Source organism: Gracilinanus agilis, chromosome 1, assembly GCF_016433145.1.
Source record: "Gracilinanus agilis isolate LMUSP501 chromosome 1, AgileGrace, whole genome shotgun sequence".
Taxonomy (NCBI): domain Eukaryota; kingdom Metazoa; phylum Chordata; class Mammalia; order Didelphimorphia; family Didelphidae; genus Gracilinanus; species Gracilinanus agilis.
The window spans coordinates 744,771,370-744,797,969 of NC_058130.1; the positions used below are offsets into that span (position 1 = coordinate 744,771,370).

Genomic DNA, 26,600 nt, shown 5'->3' on the forward strand with positions numbered 1-26,600 from the left:
AAATTTGTTTTTATCAGTTCTTTCTCAGGAGGGGGATATATACAAGTCATTCAAAGTCAATATATATATGTATATATGTATATATATATATATATATAATTAGCCTCACATATACAACTTTGACCCAAGGAGTACATTTGGAAAATTCTGAATTTTCAAAACTATAGAATGTTAGGTGTAGAAGGAACTCTAGAGGTCAATGGATCATTGGATCATAGATCTCCAAATAGAAGGGACTATAGGTTATGGTGTCCTATCTCCTCCTTTTATGAAAAGAAGCCCAGAAAGAGGGAGGCTCTTGCCCCAAGATCCAATATTTAGTTAACGGCAGAGATGGGACTGGAATCTGGGTCTCCTGACTTCTAGTTCAGGACTCTTTCCATTGCCCTACATTGAGTAGAAAGAGATGAGATCCACTGAAATCTATGCATTGGCTACACACAGATGCAAATAATATATAGCACCTTAGGATTCAAACTCTCTGTAGAGAAGACCTCCATTGTCTTTAAAGGAATGATAAACTATATTTTATTCTGCCAGAATATAAGCCTTTGCAACTTTTGTTCAAATTCTTTATGGACAGCAACAGCAGATCCAAAACATGGCACCCATGTGAATCCTTTTGGGTGACATGTCCAATCCTGCCTTGATCGGAGACTGATGTTGGTCTGCTTCTCTTCTAGGTGCTTCAGCTAACCTTTCAGTTAAAAGCTAAGTTTAGTTGCCTTTAGAGCTTCTGCTCCCCAACCGAAATGACCTTTGCAAATGTCCTTGAGCCTAGTGATGGTGAAACTTGTGACTCTGTTATGTTGTTTTGTCTTCAGCTTTTAGGAAATCCAGCGTCTGCCGGACGGACTGATAGGGTGGATCACACGGGTCGAAGGTTATCACATGGCAGTGCTGGACCTCAGAGGCCCCGGCCAATGATGGTCCCTTCCATTGGTCAGTTGGCCTGATTGGTACATTTCTGTTCTTTACAAGTACAGAGTGAATTCTTAGTCTTTAATGTATTGCATATGTGTATTTGTGCGTGTGTGTATATATGTATACATTTATTTGTTTATGTGAAAATATACTGTTAAAAGCTAAAATACAGAAAACTCAATGATCCCTGGTGGGATAAGAAAGGGAGAACAGTCCAATTCCATCTAAAAAATACAATTTAAGAGTCAGTTATGTACCAAGCATAGTGCTAGGCACTAGAGATACAAAGATAAAAGAATAAGATCTTCCTCCCTGAGAAGTTAACATTCTGAGGGAATGCAACATGGAAACAGATAAATATAAGTATGAGCGGGAAGAGGGCACTAATGCTCAGAGGAACCACAAAAGACTTCCTGTGGGAAGTGACCCTCTTGTGTTTGCCTTACATTTAATATCCAGTTTTTAATAGAGCTACTATTCAGCATCCATGACCAGTCTGAATTTGTCTACCTCTCCTTTGGCTCATTCCAAGATGAGCACCACTAAGAAACTGGCAATAAGAAGAAGGAAAAGCAAGACATAACGAAATCCTCAAAATAGTTATCAATCCCTGGATCACTGAGAGTTAATATGAAAATAGTGGCGAGGAGGCAATTGATCAGGAAAACCCAAACAAATAGTACAACTGAGAGCTAAAAGCTATGACTGAGAGAACTCTACATGTTGAAATGGTGGTTCATAAGATTTAGAACCAAGAGAAGAAAATTACTTTCCAAGGCATGGATATAGGAATCTGAAATTGGTATTCCCCTCCATTCACCCATCTAGCCATCCTTCCATTCATTGGTCATCATCCAACATCCAGTTTCCATTCTCTTTACTACTTTTTGGAATTTATCAAATTGAGCCAAAGTTGTCCTTCATTTGCTCCATTGGATCCCATAAAAAAGGACAAATGTCAGAGGACACATTGGAACAATTTCACTTTTCTATTGTTGGAATGAATTAGGATCATAGACAGGGGTTTATTGTAAACCCTCCCCTCCAAAAAAATTGGGGAGGAGGGCAATAAAAGGAACAAAGGGAAAAGGAAAGCAAGAAAAGAAAGAAATTCCAAAAAGTATCATGCACAAGATAATGGAACCCAGTTATTAAGCATAGTGAAGTGGTTTTTTAAGCATGCAGAAACACATACTTATACATGCACACAAACACATACATACACAATTATACAATCTCTTTCACACTCAAAGAAAACTAAATCCATAGTAAGATTCCAAGTACTCTTCAAAGTCAAAATACAAATAAGAGAACCAGAAATTATTGCCCCGTTTCCCCTAGCAGAGAGTTTAGAGAAATGACATCATTCAGACATCTGATGATGGGCCACTATCAAGATTCTATGGCTACCCAGCTGTGTAACCCTGGGCAAGTCACTCGACCCCTATTGCCCACCCTTACCACTCTTCCACCTATGAGACAATACACCGAAAAGTACAAGGGTTTTAAAAAAAAAGATTCTATGGCTAAATGCTAATGGGACATTGATTTCCCTTTCCAGGATTTCCTGTCACCTGTTCAGTTCTAACAAAATTCGCCCAGTTACTCTAAAAGTGGTCAGAGTAACTGAGCTTAACTGCCTCATTCTAGTTTTTGAGATTTCTGTCATCTTAATTCTGATGGAATATTGGGAGGATTTTTTAAAAAAGCATGACAATGTGTTAAGTGATGCAAAAAGTGTTAGGCAGTCCCTGCCCTCCAAAACATCTTTAGCAATCACAAGCATTGAAAATCGACTTGAACAAATAGAAAGAACTTGACTGGTTTCCTAACTTGTTCCATAATAGTTTATATTCTTCTTCTTCTTCTTCTTCTTCATGATCTCAACAAGCTTCATTTGTCAAATCCGCATTCATTCTGTATGGAAGTTTCTCTATGTCAGCTACAAATTTTGAGTTGTTTTTGAGAGAGATTAGGTTTAGCTTCATTATTGAAAGGTCAACCTTCTTTCTGTTAATGAAGAAGGCAGGAAACAAGGCAAGAGAAAACAGTCCAGCAGAAAGGAAAGAAAGAAAAGGGGAAATGAAAGAAGAAAATGAGAAACCAGGCAACACTTGAAAAGGAAGAAATGGAATGAAGGCAAGAGAAAGCCAGAATAGAAAAAAAAGAAAAGGAACAAAAGATAGAAGGAGAGGCAAGGGTGAAGGAAAGAGATACAGTGAGAATGAGTGAAGGAGAGAAAAAAAGGAAAGAGGAAAGGAGGGATGAAGAAAGAAAAGAAGACAAGTAAACAATCTGGCAGGTGAGTTAATCTACTCATTCAATCAATTGACTAACAAGAATTTATTATGTCCAAGATATGTTCTAGCACTCAGCTAGGTGCTGAGAATACAAAGATAAAAATGCCACAGTTACTGCCCTCAAGAAGCTTATATTCTAATGGAAAAAAGCATGTACAGAAATAGATATGAGTATCCCAAAAGTCTTAAGCTATTAAAGCTCAAGACTATACTAAGACTTTTGGAACACCCTATATATATAAAATGTGTACAAAATAAATATGAGGTAATTTTGGTGAGGAGCTACTAGCAATCAGGGGATCCAGAAAACCCTCATGTAGAAAGCAACATGAGCCAAGCTCATAAGGAAATGAAGGTTTCCACCTGGTAGAAGTGAGTGAAAGTACTATCTATGAATGAGGCACAGCCACTGTTAAAAATCAGTGATGTGCAGTGAAGAGTCATGTGTGAAGAACAGTAGGAGGGCCAATATGTCTATTGAATGCATAAAGGGGAGTAATTATAAAGCTGGAAAGGTAGGATGGGGCCAGGTTTTAAATGATGTAAATGCCAAACAGAGGAGTTGGTATTTGACCCTAGAGAAAATAGGGAACCACTGGAGTTGTTTAACTAAGATTTATGCTTTAGAAATAGCATTTTGGTAGCAATATGGAAATTGGTCAATTGAGGGAAAGACTTGAAGAAGAACAATTAGAAAGCTGTAGCAATCACATATCTAGGTGAGAGGTAATAACGACTTGAATTAAGATGGTGACCATATGAGTAGAGAAGGAGAAACCTGTGGGAGATATTGTAGAGGTCAATTCAAGAAGATCTGGCAATCGATTTGATGTGTGAAGCTTAGAAAATGACTCCTGGGTTGTGTAGCTGGCCAACTGGAAAGATGGTGTTACCCTTGTACCGTAGGCAACTGAAAGGACAGTGTTACCCAGGTACCCTGAGCAAGTGGAAAGATGATGGCCAATTTGGAAAAAGGATAGATTTAGAGGAAAAGATCATGAGTTCAGTTTGAACATGCTGGGTTAGAGATGCTTGCAGGACATACAGATGAAAATATCTAACAGGCATACTACAGAATGAAAATATCTTCTAATGGAAGATGAGCTCAGGTAACTAGAAGAGTGGTAATGGAGCTCTGGAGAAAAAGCCAGATATATAGATATGGATCATATTCACAGAGATTCTAATTAAACCCATGTTTGCTGATGAATTTACCAAGAAAGAAACTAAGAGAGAGTATGGAAAGAGTAGGGAAGAGAGCCTGAATATAAGCAAATAAGCACATAGATAGATAGATAGATAGATAGATAGATAGATAGATAGATAGATAGATAGATAGATAGATAGATAATGATCCAGTAATGAAGATACAGAAGGAACAGTTGGACTGGTAGGAGGATAACCAAGAAGAAATGGGGTCATGAAAAACCAGAGAGGATAGAGTATCCTGGAGAAGAAATTAGTCAACAACATAAAATGCTGCTAAGACATCAAGAAAGATGAGGACTGAGGAAAGGGCATTAAAATGAACAAGAATATTGATAACTATGGAGAGATCATTTGCAGTTAAATGAGGAAGTCAGAAGCTAAGCTACAAAGGGTTAAGTAGCAGAGAAGAAGAGAAGGCAAGGAGAGCAGAAAGCTTTATCTAAAGAGTCTGGCTCAGAAGAGATTGCAGATGAAGCCTTGGGGAGATAATAGTTGACCCTACCATGTTAAGACAAGTGAAGGCAATAACCATGTGCCAAACACTATGCTGTGCTGGAGATAGCAAGAAAGGCAAAACACAGTCACTGTTCTCCAGGGACTCACAGACTAACGAATGACAGACAATGTACAAACTATGTACAAATGAGGCAACTAGGTGGCGTGATAATGCACAGAGTGCTGGAACTGGAGTCAGAAAAGCTCATCTTCCCAAGTTCAAATCTGGCCTGAGATACTAGCTATGTGACCCTGGGCAAGTCACAACCCTATTTGCCTCAGTTTCCTCATCTGTAAAATGAGCTGGAGAAGGAAATGGCAAATCACTCTAATAACTTCACTAAGAAAACCCCAAATGGGATGGATCATGAAGAGTCAGTCACAACTGAAACAACTGAATAATAAATATACAAGATACACAGAGGATAAGTTGAAGTAATCTTAGCATGAAGAGAGATCATAAAAGACTGTAGAAAATATGATTTTGTCTGGAACCTGAAGGAAGTCAGCATAGCTGGGAACCAGGGATGAGGAGGAAGAACATTCCTGGCACAGGAGACAATCACAAAAACACAGAGTTGGGAGATGAAGTATGTTGTTAAAAGAACATCAAAGAGGCCAGTGTCACTAGATCACAGAAATGTTTGGAAAAAAAGTAAGGTGTAAGAAGACTGAAAGCTAGGAAGAAAGCAGGTAATGGAGGGCTTTAAAGCCAAACAGATTGTATTTAATATTGGAGGTGACCAGGAGCCACTGATATGTTTTAAATGAGGGCTTGGAGTGGCATCAAGGTACCATAATCAAGCCTGGTTTAAGAAGGTCAATTTGACAGCCAAGTAGAGGGTGTCTAGAATAGGAAGACTTGAGGCAGAGATACCAACTGGCAGACTATTGAAATAATCTAGGCTAGCAGCAATGAGGGCTTATACCAGGAGTGATAACAGAAGAGAGAAGGAGGCATATATGAAAGATGTTGGAGAGCTAAATAGGTAGGACTTGGTAGCCTTGAGGGACTCCTTTCCATTTTTCTTAAGAACCTCTACTGAATTTGTTTTCCAAGTTTCCCTTCAGTCGAGATGTTAGAAGGGTAAAATCATGCCTTGTTCCCATTAGTTACTACTGAGCAACTTAATAGATCCATGTAGTCTATGTTGTCTTTAAGGACATAGTGGGAATAAATTCTAATGAGCTAAGACCAAGAATGAAAAGTCTGATAAACTGAAACCCCCAGAATTTAGAGCCATAACCTTTAAAGAACTTTAGAACCAAAAGGGGTCTTAGAGCTCTTCATTTTTCAGAGAAGAAAATTGAGCCCAATAGACTGAAGGACTGGGTCTTGCTCAAGTCAGAGCAGAACCATCATGGAACCTATTTCTCTTGACTCCAAAGCCCAAAGTCCAGATGCAGTTGCTTTGATTGAAAGTGAATGCATCTGGATATCTGTCTCAGGTCAAGTGAGTTCTGTCATGCAATGAACTGAGAGGGGCTTTTGCCCATCGAGGAAAAGACAGAAAAGGAGGATATAGCAGAAAAATTACTGAATTTGAAGTCAGAGGGCCTGTGTTTGAATCCTGTTCTACCACTTACTACCTGTGTGAACTCAGGAGGGTCATTTAATCTTTCCTACCCCTCCCCCAGGCCTCAGTTTCCTCATCTGTAAAATGAGAGAGATAGATTAGATGACCTCAGAGTTACCTTTCAGCTCTAAATCTATGAACTCACGGAGCCAGAAATATCGAATGAGGCCACCTAGGTGAAATTTTTGCACAGGCTTTGTAAATGTAAGCAAGTATGATTGCTTCAATAGAATAGTTCAAGGCTGGACACATATCTTTATTTAATAGAGCTCCTGATAAAATTCTAGAAAAATAAATTATATGATATTGCAAACTCTCTGGTAGTCTATATTGTGAACTACCTCTGAAAGTAGGTCTTGAAATAAGATCCCAAAATTCATCTTAGGAAGTGGGAGGATAAGAATCCCACAAGTGGTCCATTATCATTGTGTCTGATCTCTGTGTACCAAGAAGTTTGAATAACAGACCCAAGGAAGTGGGAAGGAAGGAAGGAAGGAAGGATTCAATGCCAGACTTTACTCAGCATTATTAGGAGCTGCCATGGTGCAATGGAGAGAGCACAGAAAAAATCTGGAGTTAAAGGACTTGGTTTCAAATCATAACTATGCCTATTACCTGTGTGACTATGGGAAAGCAAAAATCTCCTTGTTAAAATGAGGGAGATCATATAATCATTTGGGGACATTTTCCAAACAGAACATAAGTAAATGTGACCATTTCATCCATTGAAAAAGAGAACTGGGCAGAGGACCTCAGAAAATTAATTGGATTCTACCAGTTAAATAGGCCATCCATTATTGTTGATGTAGTCACATTTTCCTTGTAATAAATATGATGAGAGTGAGCCATAACACAAAAATATCCATCTTGATTTTCACAGAAGCCTAGTCTCACTTCCTAACAACTATTTTAACACTCACTGATCGTAAAATTAAAGGAAAACTATCTTTTAATGCTGTGAGGAGCTCCTGGATATTAATAAAGTTCCTTTTTCAGTTTCCACAGGAGTTAGAGATAGAATGTGTCAGATAACATAGCATGGTAGGCAGAGTGAATGCTGGACTTGTTATCCCACTTCTGATTGATCTTGGGCAAAAATCTTAGCCTTCCTGATCTTCAACCAACTCTCTTGAACTCTTGATTTTAGATAGGCTGACATGGGCCAGTAGAAAGAACACTTGTGATGATGAAATTGTTTTAGAGATCACTCAGAGTTGGAAGAGATCAACTAGTCCAACACCTTTGTTTTACAGATGGGGAAACTGAGGCCTAGCAAGGAAAATAAATCTCATGACTGTATTCAAATCAAATTCTCTAATTCCAAATCTCATATTCTTTTCATTTCAATTTAAAATGATAAAATTTCTATAGCCATAAAATTAAAAAAAAAATCTTGAGATCTCTTTATCATCTCTGATAATCTGATAAGGACAGTTTAGTTGATAAGGAAGTAAAGGACACAGAAGATCTTTTCGTCAGCTCATGCTTCCAGCTCTGGCTCCAGGAGCATGGAGTTTATTATATCTATTTCAAGACTCATTTCACACAAAAGAACCCCCCCCGAAACTTTGCACAGAAGTTATAAATGAGCAGAAGTTATAAATTATGTCATATCAAAACACAGAAAGTCTCGTTGGCTTCAGAACAGACCAAGGCCAAAGCTGAATTTTGACTGGGTTCTTATCAGAAAGCCAAGTCAGGGAATATTTTTCTCAGGGTTGAATTGCCCCTACTAAGGTTTTGGCCTTGGCTATACCAGGCAGCTGCATTCCTGGCCAAAGGGGGAGAGTGTCAACCTTTTAAATACTGGCCCGCTAGGAACGTAAAGCTCTTCAATAAGGCCACAATACTTTCAACAAGAAATCACAGGGATCACAAAAGGGGTCAAAAGAGGAGTCTCAGATTTTTATCTATTCTCTTATTGGCTTCCCACGTATTTCCCCCTTTTCTTTAAATTAAAATGATTTATTACACAGGAAAACTTTTTTAATAATGAAATGAGTTATCAATTAGTTATAATCAGCTATAGCTGGATCTTATAGGATTTACAGATTAAACTGTTTATTTCTGGCTCTCTACAAAAAAACCACCACTAGGAGATCCTTCCAGTATTCAAGAGTTTCTAGGTATGGCACTGAAAGAGAATCATCAGGAAACATGCGATTGCATTTGGGATTTTATCTTGGAATCCTCAATTCTTTAAAATTCATCCATTTTTTGACTTGTCAGACCAAAGAGCTTGTCATTTTAGTCTAATTTTCCCAAAGAAAGTTACAAGTAGCTCTCCAATTCAGGGTAAGAAACTGCTTTGAAGATCCACTTTCTCCCCTCACCACTCCCACCATTACTTCAGTAATAAGTTACACATATTCAAAATTAAATTAAAATTAAAATTAAAAAAAGAAAAAAAGAAGTTACAAACTTACTACTATATAATTAAATTACTTTATATTAAACTTATAAAAGTTATAAACTTGTCCCCATTCCTGAATCAGATGAACCCAGAGAAGGCTGGCCTTTTAAAAAAAGGAGACCTTCCTCTCCACGGTCCTCCCGTGCCAAAGAAGGCTATGTTTAATAGACCATTCCCTTTTTCTCCATAGAAATTACAATGGACAGTAACAGTGAAGGCGGTCGGTCTCGGTCAGGTAGTGAGGGAAATATTCCCTCTGTAAAAGAAGAAGCTTATTCTCGCGGCATGGGTGGACACAGAATACGGCCTCTGCATCGTGCTATGACCCCTGATCTTAGACACGGTATGCCAGAACTTCTTCCTCCTTTATCACAAAGACGCATCTTCCAACTGCGTGTTAATCAAACTCCGTGTCTGTGACAACCTTGTATGTCAGGGCCCAACAGGAGGCCGAGGGGGTATCATCACAGGTAAGTTTCTTGGGTTCAGTCCAGCCTGATCCCCAAGAAAAAATGGGGGAAAAAGGCCTCAAACTTCTCACTCCAGAAAATTTTTGATACTGACATTTTTTTTTAAAGGTAGGAACACTTCATTATGAACCTCTCTCCATAGCTCTTTGACACTCATAAACACACAATACGGTGCCTTCAGAGTCTAGGACAGATCCTGGCATATAGTAGGTGCTAAATAAATATTTGTTGATAAACATAATGTGCATTTCTTTAGCAAAACACTTGACAATGCAACAAGAAACTAAAACATACAAAAATGGGAATAAATCCATCCTGTCCTGCACATCCCCATCCAGGAGAATTATCAGCAAAGCCAATGAATCAGCAAGTATTTAACTGCCTCTATCTGTGCCAGACCCTATGGTGGGTTCAGGGGATACTGAGTCAAATGTTAAAAGCAAATAAACTAAAACTAAAAGCAAATAAACTAAAAACAAAACATAATCCTTAAGAAACTTACCATTTTACTGGGGGATACAATGCTATAGACATATCCATATGACATGCAGGAAAAATAAATTTATATTTCTATCCCTGGAGATCCTCCACCTTAATAGACTAGGACAAAAAAGTAATATTTCAAAGTCCTATTCCTTAGCAAAGGGGAAATTACTTAGCACATCATCAAATTTTTGTGATTCTCCAAAAACACTCTAAGAACCCTCATGGCAAAGGTATAGAATCTCCACTAAGTTCAGAGTACACACATTCATTGAGGAAACTACATTTTTTTAACCACAGGAATTGGGTCATTATATTTCTAGCATCATTGATTTATTTAGCACCTATATGGCCCCTGAAGGCAACCACAGAGGCAGAAAGGAATCCACAGTAATCTGAAGAAGAGATGGTGGGAGCAGAAAAGTAGAGAGCAGAAGAGATTTCATGGAGGAACTGGCCCTTGAATGATGCCTGGAAGGGAGAGGAACATTCAGCCCTTGAAAGAGGACTGTTGCCTTTAGGAAGAAAATACAACCACTGTGGGTGCTGTCCTCATTTCTTCACCTCTCTTCCATGCCTTTGTCTTCTTCTCCTCTCCTTTCTGTGTGTATATGTGCATGTGTGTGTTTTGGTACCAAACTGTTTCTTTCCAACTTCCCCACTCCTGAATTTCCCATTTGCCTTTCTTCCTGCTTCTGCCAACCTTAGGACAAGAAGAGTAGCTAAGCATACATCAGTCATTTCCCATCTACCCACTATTGTGTATGTGTCACCATATAGTTATACATATAATGTCATTCAATATATATATGTATCTATATGCATACATATGCATATATTTCAGTTTTCCAACCAAAAACCTAAAGGGTAACTAGTGAAAAACACCAACTTGTGTTTGCTTAGATAGTTAAACTATTGGTAATGATGCCAACTGGTCAAGGCAAATTACCATTTATTTACAGGACAAATAATATCACTCATTGGCTCAGTAATTCTAAATCAACAGTTGTAATTATTTACATGTAGCATAATGAATAGAGAGCTGTCCTCAGAGCCAGGAAGACCTGGGTTCAAGTCTTGCCTCTTACACATGCTGTCTGTGTGACTTTGAGCAAGTCATTCAATTATGTGACTCAATTCTCTAGAATCTAGAAAACTCTCTAAAGACAACAAGTTACAGAAAAGGTATTGACGTGCTGGTGAAGTTCAGGAGCAGTTAGTTCCCTATACCATTGAAATCAATGTTCTAGTCCCTTTTCCTATATAATTATATTTTTAACCATTTAAAGTATTAGTATTTAGTATCTCTTACTCCAATGATTCTATGATCTCATCAACATGGTCACTATCCTTCTGATTTTATAGATTATAATCCATCCAATGCCTATCTGTCCTGTGTGACTCTCACTCATATGCTCCCATAAAGACACAAATATGGCGCTAGGGAAAACATTGGTCACCCAAATGAAACATTAACTATGCTGTGGCTTTGACTTTGATATTTCATCAGCTTGGGAAATGGATTTCTCCTGTCCAGGCTTCCTGATCCCAAAAAATCCATCCAAAGAGATATACAACTACTCTTTCCTCCTATGGCATGTCAGCCACCTCCTACTCCCTTACACAAAGTCCAGTGGCTTCTCCCAGACAGATATAAACAGACAGAGGAATGATAACCATTTTACTTTTTTTCTACCTAGCCCAATGACTGTCTTCTGATTCAAGGTTTGTTTGTTGTTGTTTTTGAATATGCATTCATTTTAAATCCAATTAATTTTTATATACAAAAAAAAAGGTGAACAAAAGAAAGCATCCAGTAAGGTTGCTAGCTGGAATTTGATTTGAAATTTTATTACCTACCAAAAAAGAGATGAATTTCTCAACTCAGCCAAGGGATGGAATTGGCAAGAACCACCAAGTTCTGTGTTTCTTTACATTGTGCTTCTAGATGGGTATTGCAGCCGAGATCGCCTGTCTCCAGACCTGTATGAGGAATCTGAAACAGACCCTGGCACCGAGGACCTTTCAGTCCGAATATTTGTGGCTCTCTTTGACTATGATCCACATACAATGTCTCCCAATCCTGATGGAGCAGAAGAAGAGTTACCATTTAAGGAAGGACAAATCATTAAGGTGACAAGGGATGGAATACCACCACCAGAACCACCCTCTCTCCCTGCTACCCCATTCCCTCCATGCCTGCTAATTTTCTTCTTTTTCCTCCATGGAAAAAATGGTCAACCTGGTGCTTTCCAAAAGAATCTAATTAGCTATGATTAATCAGCTCCCAATTTTAAATGCATTTGGTAGTTCCATTAGATGCTTGATTTCCAGTGCCATTAGTAAGACAATACTAAAGCCTGCCAATTTATGTTTTTCAAAATTTCAAAATTTATTTCAAGAATTTCCGTGGCCAAAGAATTAATCACTCAGTTGGTTGATGAACCCCTTCATACTTCTTGGGGAGCAGATGTAATTCATCACCAGGACATACTCATAGTTTACCCAGCTTGGTAGGATTCTTAACCTTTTTTTGCATCATAGACCCAATCACAAAATGTTTTTTTAGATGTATAAAATTAAATACATAGGATTACAAAGAACAGAAGTACAGTTTTTCTTAGGGTCAGAGTTAAGAACTTCTCCCATGAAGACCTTGCAATCCAAGCCAGTTAGGTTTTTTGGGTTTTTTTCTTTTCTTTTCTTTTCTTTTCTTTTCTTTTCTTTTCTTTTCTTTTTAATTCTTAATCTTCCATCTTAGAATCAATACTGCATATTGGTTCCAAGGAAGAAGGGTGGTTAAGGTTAAGCAATGGAAATTAAGCAACTTGCCCAGGGTCTTGTCTGAGGTCAGATCTGAATCTAGGGTCTCCCATCTCTTGGCCTGGTGTTCTATCCTGAACCACTTAGCTGTTCCCTCCATTTAGTTTTTAAGTGCTTGCTGTGTATAAGGCAAGAAGTAGCTGTGGGGATGTGGGTAGAGAGCCAGCCTTCAGTCAGGAAGACCTAGGCACAAATCCAGCCTCTGAAACATACTGACTATTACCCTGGGCAAGTCATTAGCTTTTCACTAAGCTAAGCAACTCTCTAAGGCCAGAAATTGCAGAAAAAGTGATGACAGCTTACATTGCCAGAAGAAATTTTCTCATATGGGAGTTCCCAATACTAATGAAATAGATCCTATCTCTACTCCTATAATGAATGAATGAATGAATGAAGTGTTCATTAAGCACTTACTATGGAAAGCAGTATTCTAAACACTGAGAATAAAAATAGAAAAATAAGACAGTCTGTTCTCAAAGAGGTGCAGACACTATACTGGGGGGGATAATATATGTGGAAGTTATCTATCCCATTATATATTTTAACTACTTAAAATATTAGCATATAATAGATTCTATAATCTAATCAATGTTCTATAATCTAATCAATAATATAATCTAAACAATGAATTTTTGTATCTAGTGATATAAAGACAAAACAAAAACCAATCTCTGCTATCAAGGAGCTTATAGTGGCTTGGGTGTGGGAAAGTGGAATTACAATATGTACATATTTAAGTATATTCATGATAGATGGAGCAGAATTGGCACTAAGGATTAAGGGTATCAGCAAAGGCTCCTTGTAGGAGGAGGGTGATGAACTGGTCCTTAAAGGGAGGTAGGTAATCTTCTGGGCTTAGCTTTTGAGAACTCAGGGTCATTTCCATTCAAGGATGTGCTGGTAAATGTAGAACATCCAGCTCTCTAAAAACACAAGGCCCACTTTTTGGTTTAATTTCACTTTTTTCACATTTTCTCCATCAATTTCTTACATCTAGACAATCCACAAAACAATAAGCAAAGCCCTGATATGTAGTGCTTGCCAATTACCAAGGAGTGAATGCTCCTATTGAAAATTTAACAATTGGCTCTTGCAAGACAGTACAAGTGGACTCCAGCACCCCTCTGTTCCTCTGTCTCTTTTAGGTACTAGAGAAATAATTTTACGGACTCTTATTTTTTGGGTTGCTTCACATACACTTGCAAATGGGCATCAGATGTCAACATTCCTCTTTGAGGCACCCGATACAAAAATGAGTGTCCATATATAACATTATATATAATAAAACACTACATTATAGAACATATAGAACAATATAACAACATACATAAAACCATGATTCTTGAACACCATTTAGGTTTACGGAGACAAAGATGCTGATGGCTTCTACCGTGGAGAAACCTGTGCCCGACTTGGCCTTATTCCTTGTAACATGGTCTCAGAAATCCAAGCAGATGATGAAGAGATGATGGACCAGCTCCTCAAACAAGGCTTTCTCCCTCTGAATACCCCTGTGGAAAAAATAGGTAAGAGGCAACCCACAGCCCAGGGGTTGGAGGCTTTGCCATGGCTGTTCCACCTTTTGCTTCTCCAGTTATATAACTGAATCTCAGGCCAATAGCCAGCATAATAGGGGATCTATTCTGTGTCCTTTAATTGCTGCAAATTATTTGAGAACAAGAGCATCAACATTCCTTGGGCAAGATCACCTTGACAGGGCAAAACTTTGGTGGTCTTATTTGAGACATCAAGGACCCAAAGAGTCCTGAACACAGAAGACCCCTCTGCTTGATAGAATTCAATGCCGCCATATTGCTTGACTGGTACCTGAGAGTCCCACTGCAAGAAAGCATAAAATAACTACTTGTTTATTATGCTTTTTTTTTACTCTTTAAACATTATCCTATCTACAACAAATGGGAAAGGATGATGGCAAAGGGTTATTTTTTCATCCTTTAGGTTAACACTGCTTATTCAAAAGGTTTAAAAGCATTTTGTTGTAATGGTGGTGGTGGTGGAGGTGGTGGTGGTGGTGGTGGTTCCTTTTTAACATACGACTAGCATTTTAATTGGGGTAGGTGTTTGACATCCACTCATTTATCTTAACCTAATCACCTCAAACCAATGATCTTAAACCCATGGTTAAGTGTTGATTGAAACCATTTTCAGCAAGTCTTCAACAGAATTCTTTTACATCCCTTATTCATTTTTTTTAAAACAATAGGGAAAATCCACCCAACCCCATACACACAAAAATACCTCTGCTTTTTCCAAAACAGCTATAGAAATGGAAATAATGACCAATTTTGTGTTATTCAGATCTGATATTTTAATTCTTTAAAAATGGGGTTAAGCATTTAATTCAAAATTCAAGGATACCTCCTCCACTCTGAATTCTCAAGTTCAAAGAATATGTACAGCTGAATACATAATAATCCATCCCAAGAATTGTCCTTTCCTTTTTGGGGTTGTTTATAAATAACCACATTGTTTCAAATTGAAGTCCACACCCAATATCTCAGGTTTAAATATGAATATATTTTGCATAATTCTTTTCATTCCCCCACCCTCAACATTTAAGTCCATGAGAATGAAAGTCTTTGAACAGCTTCATATCTTCTCTTTTTTATTTGTATGCATCCCTTTCCTGAAGTCAACTGTGATCGGTTCAAAGAGAGCGCTCTCTCTGTACACCGCAGATCCCGAAAGTCTAAAAGAGGTCTGTGCTAAGAAATAGTAACTTGATTCATGCAATCAATTAGGTGAAATGTTTTGAGCTGTCTAGATTTATATTATATTTTTCCTCTTTTTCTTTCTTATTCTTGTTCTTTTTTGTTTGTAGTATAGGGACCCTTGACATCCAGGCTTAGGTATCCATTTGCCCCACTTACCCCCTTACAAAATGTGCTGAGGGTGGTTGTTCTCACTTTCCCAAGTTACTATGAGTGGGGAGGGTCCTAACTCCTTCCACTTTTTGTTTTGAATTTACCCCTTCTCTGTGCATATGTTCATTTTATTCTCTCTTTCCCCTCATCCTCCATCTTGATTCTTCTTGCTCCTTTCTCTTTACCTTTCAGCATCACCATAAATATTACATCTGTCTAACTTTCCTTTAGGAGACTCAACTTCCCTGAATTAGTTGCTAGGTCAGAGGAAAAAGGCTATGTAGGTATTTACATACACACTTCCTTCTTTTGACCCAGAGTAAAATCCCTCTCACTATGCCTCCCTCTCTCAGCCACCCTCCTTCCACTGCTGATCCCTAGCTATCAGCTGGAGCTTCAGTCCTCAGGTTGTTCCCAAGTTCAGGGTCCTGTGTGGCAGGAAACAATGTCATTCACTAGCTCATGCGGCCAGCTCTCAGTGTTTGTTGTAAGTAAAACTAACCTAGCATGTTGCTCCTGTATCGCCTCATCCATACTCCAAAAAAACTTCCATGCCTCTCTCATCATCATCTTAAGATGAAGCATTTCTCAAATTTCCTTGTAATCGTGTCACTTCTATTTTCATATCACATCTAACTTCTGGGGGAAAAAAACAAAAACAAAAAAAAACCTGTAAGCTTTGGGTGTGCTTTGCTCTCTTCATTTTAAGGAAACACAAATTGAAAATCTCTGGAAAGCTATTTGTGGTTACTCAAAAGCAACATGACCAGCTCTCATTGCTTTTAAACCATTTGCCTTGGACACATTTTCATTTGTTTGGTACTACCAGGAGAAAACAAACGGACAAACAAAAAAAACAAATTCACTATTGGTGGAATTTTTTAAATAGTGTTGGGAGAGAGGGGATGGCCCTGGCTCTAATTAGGAGGAAGGAAGAAATACTCGTCTTCCAGGAGGAGATACCATTCGTAGAGCTAGCCTGGCCACTGAAATGCTACAGGATGCTTCTCTTATTGTAAGCTTGGCACTGGATTCTTATCATCCAGGGTCTGGTGTAGCTAAGATCAGAGAGGTGTTCCACCAGATTGGTTGGAGAGAGATGAATTTTTCAGTACTAGTAATTCTCAAAGACCATTTATTAAGGTCTTGAAAGGGTGGGTAGAGCAAAGTCTCATACCACCACCACCACCACCATCACTAGCAATAAACAGATCCTTAATCTATATGTGTATATGTACAGATGGATAGATAGATGGATGGATGGATGGATGGAGAAAGAGCTCTGATAACAAAATAGATAGATAGCAAGATAATGGGATAGACAGCAAGATAGATAGCAAGATAGATAGATAGATAGATAGATAGATAGATAGATAGATAGATAGATAGATAGATAGTAGATAGATAGATAGATAGATAGATAGTAGATAGATCAATGAATAGAAGGATGGAAAGGTAGGTAGATGGATGGATCAATGGATAGATAGGTAGATAGAGCTAGATAGATAGATAGATGATAGATAGATAGATAAACAGACATATAGAGGTAGATATAGATAGATAAATAGATGGATGGATGGATAGATAGATAGATGGATGGATAGATAGACAGACAGATAGATAGATAGACAAGACAGATAGATAAATGGATATATAGATAGATTGGATAGATAGATATAGATAAATAGGTAGATAGATGGATAGATAGATAGATAGATAGATAGATAGATAGATAGATATAGATCTTTTAGACCACAGGTTTTAACCATTTTTCTTCAAGGACTCCTTACGGGGTGGTCTGGTAAAGTCTATGGATCCCTTCTCAGAATGACATTTTAAGCAAATAAAATAAAATCAATAGGATTACAAAGTAAGTGAAATATATTGAAATAAAGGGGCTTTTTTTTCCCATTCAAGTTCATGGACCCTGTAAATCTATCCATGTATTCCTGGTTAAAAATACCTTCATTTCCAGGACATCATGAATTCCTTCCTCCACATATATATTTCTAGAATACTTTTATATGATCTGTTTTATTTGAGCTCTGCACTTATTGTAAGAGCAAAGAGAACTCCCTTCTCCTAGTTCCTGGTATAGCTAGACTGATTTAATTCAATTAACTATTTACTATGTGCCTACCATATGTCAGACTTTGCTAGTCAGTAGGGATATAAAGACAAAAACAAAACTGTCATTGACTTCAAGGAACTTATACTTTTCTGGAGGAGGGCCACATGACTGATCATGCCAGATAATATCTGGGGCACGTAGTTATTTATGGAAAAAGTTTTATTATATGACTTCAGTGTTGGTAGAGTCAGACTCTTGCCAGGTGGCTAGCAATCCCTGCTTTATTCATAAGTTTACTCTCCCCCTCCCTAAATTTTAAGTAATTTAACCAATGAATTGGAGGAAAGGAAATAATCCAATGACTAATAATGGAAATATATGCATATATATGTATTTTTTAAGGAAAAAAGGAAAACAGGACAAATGAAATCCAAGGCAACTGATATAAAGAAATAAACAGTTCATTCTGTGAGTAGGTGCTGTGCCTTGGATCTTTGTCCATTCTCTTAAATGGAGTAGGTTTCTGTGTAGCTTGCTAGATCTGTGACATGGCTGCTGCATTAGGGAGAGCAGACACTGTGAATTTTTTTTTAAATAACTTGATAATAGCTTTCTTCTCCTCTTCCTGAAACAGAAAGGAACAGACGGAGCGGCAGGCAGCATCCTGTGTCTACAAGAAGAATGGTGGCTCTCTATGACTATGATCCAAGAGAAAGCTCTCCTAATGTTGATGTAGAGGTATTAGTTCATTCCTATAACATCTCATTCCTGCAATCTTGTCTTAAGAGGCCCCCTACCAGAGGGTACTAAAGCCAGCTATTGCCTGCTTAGGAGAACCAATTGTTCAATTTTCCAAATGAGCATTTATGTCTTGGAAATTGGCAAGATTTCCAATTGATATTTGGTTTTAATGGTTGTCTACACTTAAGAAAGTGATAGAAAAAAAACTGTGTTAATAATGCAGATTAGGGGGCAGCTGGGTAGATCAGTGGATTGAGAGCCAGGCATAGAGATGGGAGATCCTGGGTTCGAATCCAGCCTCAGATACTTCCTAGCTGTGTGACCCTGGGCAAGTCACTCAACCCCCATTGCTTACCCTTACCAGTCTTCTTCCTTGGAGCCAATACATAGTATTGACTCCAAGATGGAAGGTAAAGGTTTTAAAAAAATAAAATATAATGCAGCTTAAATTTAAAAGTGTGTGGTGTAGACATTTGTTTGGAGAGGTGGTTATCAACACCACCACCACCCCCAGCTCCATCCTTTTTCACCCTTCTTGCTCCTCTGCCAGAGGAATAGTTCCCAGCCCTGCCAGGAAGCAGCCAAAAGAAAAGAAAGGGTAGAGTCAGCCTCTCCAAAGTGCATGACCATCTGCCCCCTTAACATTTTCCTATGGCCACAGATGGTACCACCAAACCCTCAAGCATCCGTTTCAAAGATGAGGTCAGCAGTTAGTTGCCAGCAGTCTAGGGTAAGAGAGGGGATGCTTAGCTGCCGTCACTCCTGAGCCAGCATCAGACTAAGTGATGATTAGACAGAAATGCTATTTCCAATGAAAACGACAGGTCTGAAATAATAGAAGAAATGAATGGACAGGAAGCATTTTGTCTCTGGAGAATATCAAACCAAGACAAATGAAATATGTGGAGGTGTGTAGAGGTGTAGAGATATAAACACTGCAAATTCTGGCCATATCTTAAAATTAAAATTTAAAACTTTAATTAAATTAATTAAAATGTAATTAAAATTAAAATTGATTAGCACTTGAATGCTTACAAAGTGATTCTCAATTTGAGGTAGGTCAGATATTAAAAGGCAGGAAGTGGAATCATAAAGGAATTATAAAAGTGTAATGCAGGTCCTGCATTCAGATTTAGGTCTGCACCCTCCTACATAAGCTTGGGCAAGTCCCTTCATTTGCTGTATCTGGGCCGCAGCAAAATCAGGGAACTAGATGAGATCATCACTAAAGTATCTCCTGATTCTCATTTTCTATTGTTTTCCCCATGTCATAGATTAGGAAACTGAGGTTTAGAAAGATAATTTCCCCAAAGAATTCACAGAAAGCTGCAGAGTGAAGTGAGCAGAACCAGAAGAACTTTGTGCACAGAAACATCAATATTTTGTGAAGAACACCTATGAATGATTTGGTTATTTCCCAGAATTCAGTACCCTCAGAAAGCCCCAAAAGACTCACAATGAAAAATGCCATTCACCTCCAGAGAAAGAATTGATGGAGCCTGAATGTAGACCAAATATATACTACATTTCACTTTCTTCACTTTTTTTCTGGTCAAGTTTTCTTCCACAAAAGGGCTAATGTGGAAAAATGTTCTACATGATTGCACATGTAAAGTCTATATCAGATTGCTTACCATCTTAGGGAGCAAGGCAGCAAGGAAGGAAGAAGGGACAGAATTTGAAAATCAAATGTTAAAAAAGAATTTAAAATAATTTTATATGTAGTTGGGGGAAATTAAAATATTATTTTAACAAACTATTTACAGACCCACAGATTCTGATGTGGGATGCTCTTAAGAGAGCATCTAGAAGTAGAGCTAGTTGGCTCAGCAAATGGAGAATCAGACCTAAAGAAAGGAGGTCCTGGTTTCAAAACTGGCCTCAAACACTTTCTAACTGTGTGACCCTAGGCAAGTCATTTAACCGTATTTGCCTAGTGCTTGCCACTCTTCTGCCTTGGAACCAATACTTGGTACTGATTCTAAGACAAATGGGTAATGATTTAAAAAGAGAGAGAGAACATCAAGTTTAAGCCCCTTACTTTCAGAGGAGAAACCTGAGGCTCATAGAGATAAAAGGGACTTGTCCAAGACACATGATGAGATGAACCAAAATCCTCTCTTTCTAAGCACAGTGCCCTTTCCACTGCAATAGTGTTATGGGAATTAGAACAATGCCTAATCTGAAGGCTGAATCATGGGCATCTGTGCAAATCACATGAATTCCTCTGAGCCTTAATTTCCTCAGTAAGAATTCATGAAAAACCACCCCCCCCAAAAAAAGATTGGAACATTCACTTGTCTCAAGAAGTTTAGTATATGGAGTAACATTTTTTAGGAGGTAGGACTTGATCTACACTCTACAGCATATCCCAAAAGTCTTAGTTTAGTTTAAAGCTTTAGTAGCTTAAAGTTGCAAAAAGAATTTTAGGACACCCAATGTGTCACTCTCTTGGAACAATTTTATTTAAATCTTCTGATTTGTTGGGTTTGATAGGACATGAGTTCTTCTTTTGAAACTACATTTTTTCTTACTCAGTGACTATATAAACTTCAAAATAATTTTACAGAATGCTTACATATGATCTCTAATGGGAATAGATAAACAGACTGCCCCTCCACCCGATAGACACATAGATGGATAGATGGAAAGATGGATGGATGGATGGATGGATAAGTAGATAGATAGATAGATAGATAGATAGATAGATAGATAGAAGGATGGATGGATGGATGGATGGATGAGTAGACATAGAGACAGACAGACAGACAGATAAATAGATAGGATAATTTGGATACACTAGATATATACATAAATAGATATAGACATATAAATATCTATATATAAAGTGCAAAACACCCTACATATATTATTTCATTCAGTCCTCACAACAACCTTATGAAGTAGGTGCTATGGTTGTCCCCATTTTACATATGAGGTCATCGTAGCTAAAATAGGTTAAGTAATTTGTCTAGGATCACACAGTTAATAAGTGTCTAATGCTGGATCTGAACTCACATCTTCCTAACTGCAAGTCCAGCTCTTGCTTCACAATATGTATATCAAGTTTGACTTTGCGTCCATTTACTTAGAACTATAAATAGGTATTTCTGTGATAACGGTGACAATATCAAGTTTTCATTTACAACTTGATTCAAGAAGCCATAATAAAGTGCAGACTCTATGCAGGGTACCACGATAGATGCTGAGTCCCTTTGCTTAGAATCTTCCATTCTGTTTTCATGTTTTTGAATAAATGTATGGTCCCAGCTAAGTGGCTCAGAGGATAGAGCACCGAGCATGGAATCAGGAAGACTTGAGTTCAAATGCAGCCTCAGACATTTACTAGCTGTGTGACTCTGGGCAAGTCATTAACCTCTATTTACCCTAATCCACTGGAGAAGGAAATGGAAAACTACTCCAATATCTTTGCCAAAAAAACTCCATGGACAATATGGTCCTCAGGATCACAAAGAACCTGACACAACTAGAACAATGAATAACAATGGTCTCCAAGGCCCTTATGTTATTAAAAATAAATATCTTACTAAATTAATTAATATTAAATTGATTCATTAATATACTCTTAAAAAATAAAGCTTATATCTGATGACAAAGAATCATCAATTTAGAGCTAGAAGGATCCAGTTAGTCCAATACAATTACAAAATAAAGAAACTAAGCTCAGAGAAGTTTATGTGATTTATCCAAGGTCACAGAGGTGACTAATTTAAATCTACGTCCTTTGACTCAAAATGTTTTACATGTTTTCAAAGAGAAAATTAGGTTTCAGCACTAAAATGGTCCTTAGAGATTATCCACTTCTATCATCTAATCTTATAGATATGGACACTGAGACCAAGAGGCATGAAATGATCACTCCTAGGTCTAGTAAGAAAGGTAGTAATTAGTTGTCAATTTGGAATTTGACTTTAGTTCTTTTAAGTGCACACTCACTATGTTATCCAATCCAATCAACTAGTTATGTATTAAGTTTCTGCTATGTGTATACAAGACTGAGGAAACAAAGACAAAACAAAAACCAATTCCTATCCTCAAAGAGCTTAGAGCAGTGATTCCCAAAGTGGGTGCTACCACCCCCTGGTGGGTGCTACAGTGATCCAGGGAGATGGTGATGGCCATAGGTGTATAGATACATATATGCATAATAATTTGAGGAGGAAGGAGTAAGCATTATCAACTAAAGGGTTTGGGAAAAGCTACTTGTAAAAGAGAATCTGAATAGAATTGAAGTTAATTTTAAGATATATTACAAAAGAAAACATAAGAAAATGGATCTGAACCAAGATGACTGAAGATAATCCTTTCCTGCTCCTTCCTTCCTTCCTTCCTTCCTTCCTTCCTTCCTTCCTTCCTTCCTTCCTTCCTTCCTTCCTTCCTTCCTTCCTTCTTTCCTTCCTTCCTTCCTTCCTTTCCTTCTGTATTATTCTTTTTAAATGAATTTAACAACATCTCTTAGACACTTGCAATATATACTATGCAGGCCCTGAGGATAAAAAGACAATGATGAAATGACCTGCCCACAGAAAGCTTACATTCTTACATCCTCTTAATGGGCATTCGCTCTTTAGCTGTGAGTTGTTCTATGGTTTTGTGTTCCCTCAGTAAGAAGGGGGAAATTTTGCTTCAGAGGGGAAAATATATGTTACCATTTCTCTGATAAACACATAGAGGAAAACATGAATGTCAAATTTAGTTTCAAAACCGTTGCTTCATGATAACCTAATACTAACTACCTTCCTTTCCTATCTTCACAGGCAGAACTGACATTTTGTACAGGAGACATTATTACTGTGTTTGGTGAGATTGATGAAGATGGATTTTACTATGTAAGTTACCCAAAGAGGTTATTCACAGCTTTGGGGTGTGTTTGTGTTGCTCCCCTAAGAGAGAAACTCATTTGAATGATAGAAAACCTACCAAACACATTTTGCTTGTTTTTATATTATGTCTGTATTTGTGTGTGTGAATGTGTGTGTGTGTGTGTGTGTGTGTGTGTGTGTGCACTCGCATATAACAGGCAGCATGGTGTAATATACAGAATTCATCTTCTAGCCAAGAAGAACTAAGATCATCTGACCCTGGACGAGTCCTGCCAACATTCCATATTTTCGGCAACTCTCTTAAATGTAAAGAAAGTCCCAACTTGGGGGTGGGCAGAGGAGAGAAAGAGAGAGACAGAAACAGATAAAGATAGACAGAGAGGACAGAGAGAGAGTAGAGAGAATTCCTCTTTCATTAATATATCCTTTTTTGGTCTACGTTTTCTTTTGGAACATGGCTAATACAAAAATGTTTTGAATGACCACATTTATAATCAATATCACATTGCTTGCTTTCTCAAGGAGAGGAGAGGGAAGGGAAGAAGGGAGAGAATTTGGAACTCAAATTTTCAAAAAGCAAATGTTAAAAAAAAGTCTCATTTACATGTAATTGAGAAAAATAAAATTAAATGAAAAAAAAATAATATATCCTAAAAAAAGATAATATATCCTTTGAAAAACTAAGAAATATGTTTATATCTGTACTTGTGTATGGATAAATGTCTATGTTTACAAGTTCAATTTTAATTCAAAACATATTAAGCACTTTCAATGTGCTAGCTGAGAGGCAGTGTGGTGTGATGGGTAGACTGCCATCCTCATAGCCAGGAAAACCTAGATTCAAGCCTCTGACACATACACAGTCTCTCAGAACCCCCTCAGACTACCCTCTGAGACTGTAGCCTGTAGAGAAGATGTCAATCTTCACATTAGAGGGGATTTCCTACATTAAGAAAATCACCAGTTTGCTCCAAGAACAATGACAAAGTGTGTCATGATGCTACCGTGTGCTAGATATCAGAGATATAAAGACAAAAATGAAGACAGGCTTATATCTAATAGCTTATATTCAACTGGAGAACAAAGAGAAACAACTTTGTACATACCTCATCAGTCAACACAAAATATGTAGAATTTACAGATTGGAAGAGGGACTCCACCTCTGATTTAATTGATACAGAGACTTCCCAGATATCCCTCTATTGATGTAGTTATGAATTATTTCAAAGTATGAGACAATTGCTTAATAACTCTTCTTCCAAAGCCTTACCATGAACTTGGCATGCTAAAGGAAGACAAAAGCAAGCAACAAGTATTGTTAAGTCTTTGCCCCTACATAGAATTCCTCTGTTCAGGTCTTAGACAGAACCACTAATATGCTTCTGGTCCATATTGGCAGTAAGCACATTCCCTTAACTTCAGTTGTCAATATTACTAATGAACAAAATTAAATTCCTTCCAATGACAAATTAAAGGAATTTAGTTTAGGTGCTTAAGTTGGGCAGAATTACTAATAGGTATTGCTAATGTATAGACCCAGAAATAAGAGCAGCCAAGGCAGGAGAAGCCCAACCTCAGCTAGGCTAAGAGGGGTCAAAAGGATTCATTTTTCATTTTTCATCCACTGTATTTATCTGCTAGGCTATAGAAAGGCCACGTCCTGTGTTATAAGAACAATGCAAAATCTATATATCTTTGACATAAAAATTGGCATGTGTTTTATGTATATGAATCAATTAAAAAGCATTTATTACAATTCTCACTATTAATAATGTAGCTAGCATTGATATAGTGCTTTAGAAAAAAACTATTTCATTTTTATCTTCACAGTAGCCTTGGGAGATTGTTATTGTCTTCATTTACTGATTATTGTTGTCTTCATTTTACAGATTTATTATTATTGTCTTCATTTTGCCAATTATTATTGTCTTCATTTTCCCAAATGTTATTTTCTTCATCTTACCAATAAGGAGAGCAAGGCAGGCAGAAGTAGAAGACACAGTTCTATCCACTACACCACCTATGTGCTCTCACCCTGAGCACTAACTGTGTACCAAACACCATGTTCAAAGCTGGGGATCCAATGAAATAAGCAGGAACAATCTGTGATCTTACAGAGCTTACATTTTCCATGAGAGAGTGGTGGCTGGGGGGAGGTGCTTTTGTTGGAATGTTATTTATTATAAAATAAATAGTACCTTCCACTAAAGTCTACTCCAATCCTATCTATCACACAAGCAACACTGATTCTTGACAGCTCACTGGAGATCCATCAAGTCCACCAAACAGTAAAGATTTTGAGTTGCAGGCTCAAGGGTAGCCTGTCATCTCAGGACTAGCCTGGATAAAATTGGAGAGGCTTTTGACCTGAGGATGGCTACCAGAGGATGAATATTTTTGTGACTTCAGAATTTCCTAAAACTATCTCATCTGGCACAAAGAGATTTTGACACATGTCAATAGAGGTTGTTCCCACACCAATGAAATCACACTCTCAGGTCCTTGAAGGAGTCAAGTGATTGATAGGCTTCTTAGACGCATATTTATTTATCAAAGAAATTTATACACATCAGATAAAAGTCATTACTCTTAATATTCACATTCATGTATGGCTTGGTTCCACTTCACTTCTTTTTTTTTAAACATTTATTAATATTCATTTTTAACCTGTTTACATACTTTATGCCCCTACTTTCCCCTTCACCCCTCGCTGTCCCCCCACCCATGGCCAACGCACATTTCCACTCGTTGTAACTTGTGTCCTTGTTCAGGGCCTATTTCCACATTGTTGTTAGTTGCATTGGTGTGGTAGTTTTGAGTCTACATCCCCAATCATGTCTGTCTCAGCCCATGCATTCAAGCAGTTGTTTATCTTCTATGTTTCCTCTCCTGCAGATCTTCCTCTGAATGTGGGTAGCATTTTTTACCATAAATCCCTCAGAGCTGTCTTATGTCATTGCATTGCTGCTGATACAGAAGTCCATTACATTTGATTTTACCACAGTGTATCAGTCTCTGTGTACAATGTTCTTCTGGCTCTGCTTCTTTCACTCTGTATCTGTTCCCGAAGGTCTCTCCAGTTCGCCTGGAACTCCTCCAGCTTATTATTCCTTTTAGCACAATAGTATTCCATCACCAGCATATACCACAGTTTGTTCAGCCATTCCCCAATTGAAGGACATACCCTCCCTTTCCAGTTCTTTGCCACCACAAAAAGCGCAGCTATAAATATTTTCGTACAAGTCTGTTTATCTATGATCTCTTTGGGGTACAAACCCAACAATGGTATGGCTGGATCAAAGGGCAGGCATTCTTTTATAGCCCTTTGAGCATAGTTCCAAATTGCCATCCAGAATGGCTGGATC

General features: G+C 37.8%; 1 protein-coding gene across 1 annotated transcript in view; it reads left to right on the forward strand.

Annotated features, from left to right (window-relative positions):
• Positions 1–26,600, forward strand: part of RIMBP2 (RIMS binding protein 2) — a 137,021-nt gene that overhangs the window by 100,818 nt on the left and 9,603 nt on the right. The window contains exons 11-15 of the mRNA XM_044685395.1: positions 825–942; positions 11,820–12,004; positions 14,052–14,220; positions 18,285–18,388; positions 23,170–23,241. Coding sequence (XP_044541330.1) covers positions 825–942; positions 11,820–12,004; positions 14,052–14,220; positions 18,285–18,388; positions 23,170–23,241 — 648 coding nt within the window. The remainder of the gene's footprint in view (positions 1–824; positions 943–11,819; positions 12,005–14,051; positions 14,221–18,284; positions 18,389–23,169; positions 23,242–26,600) is intronic.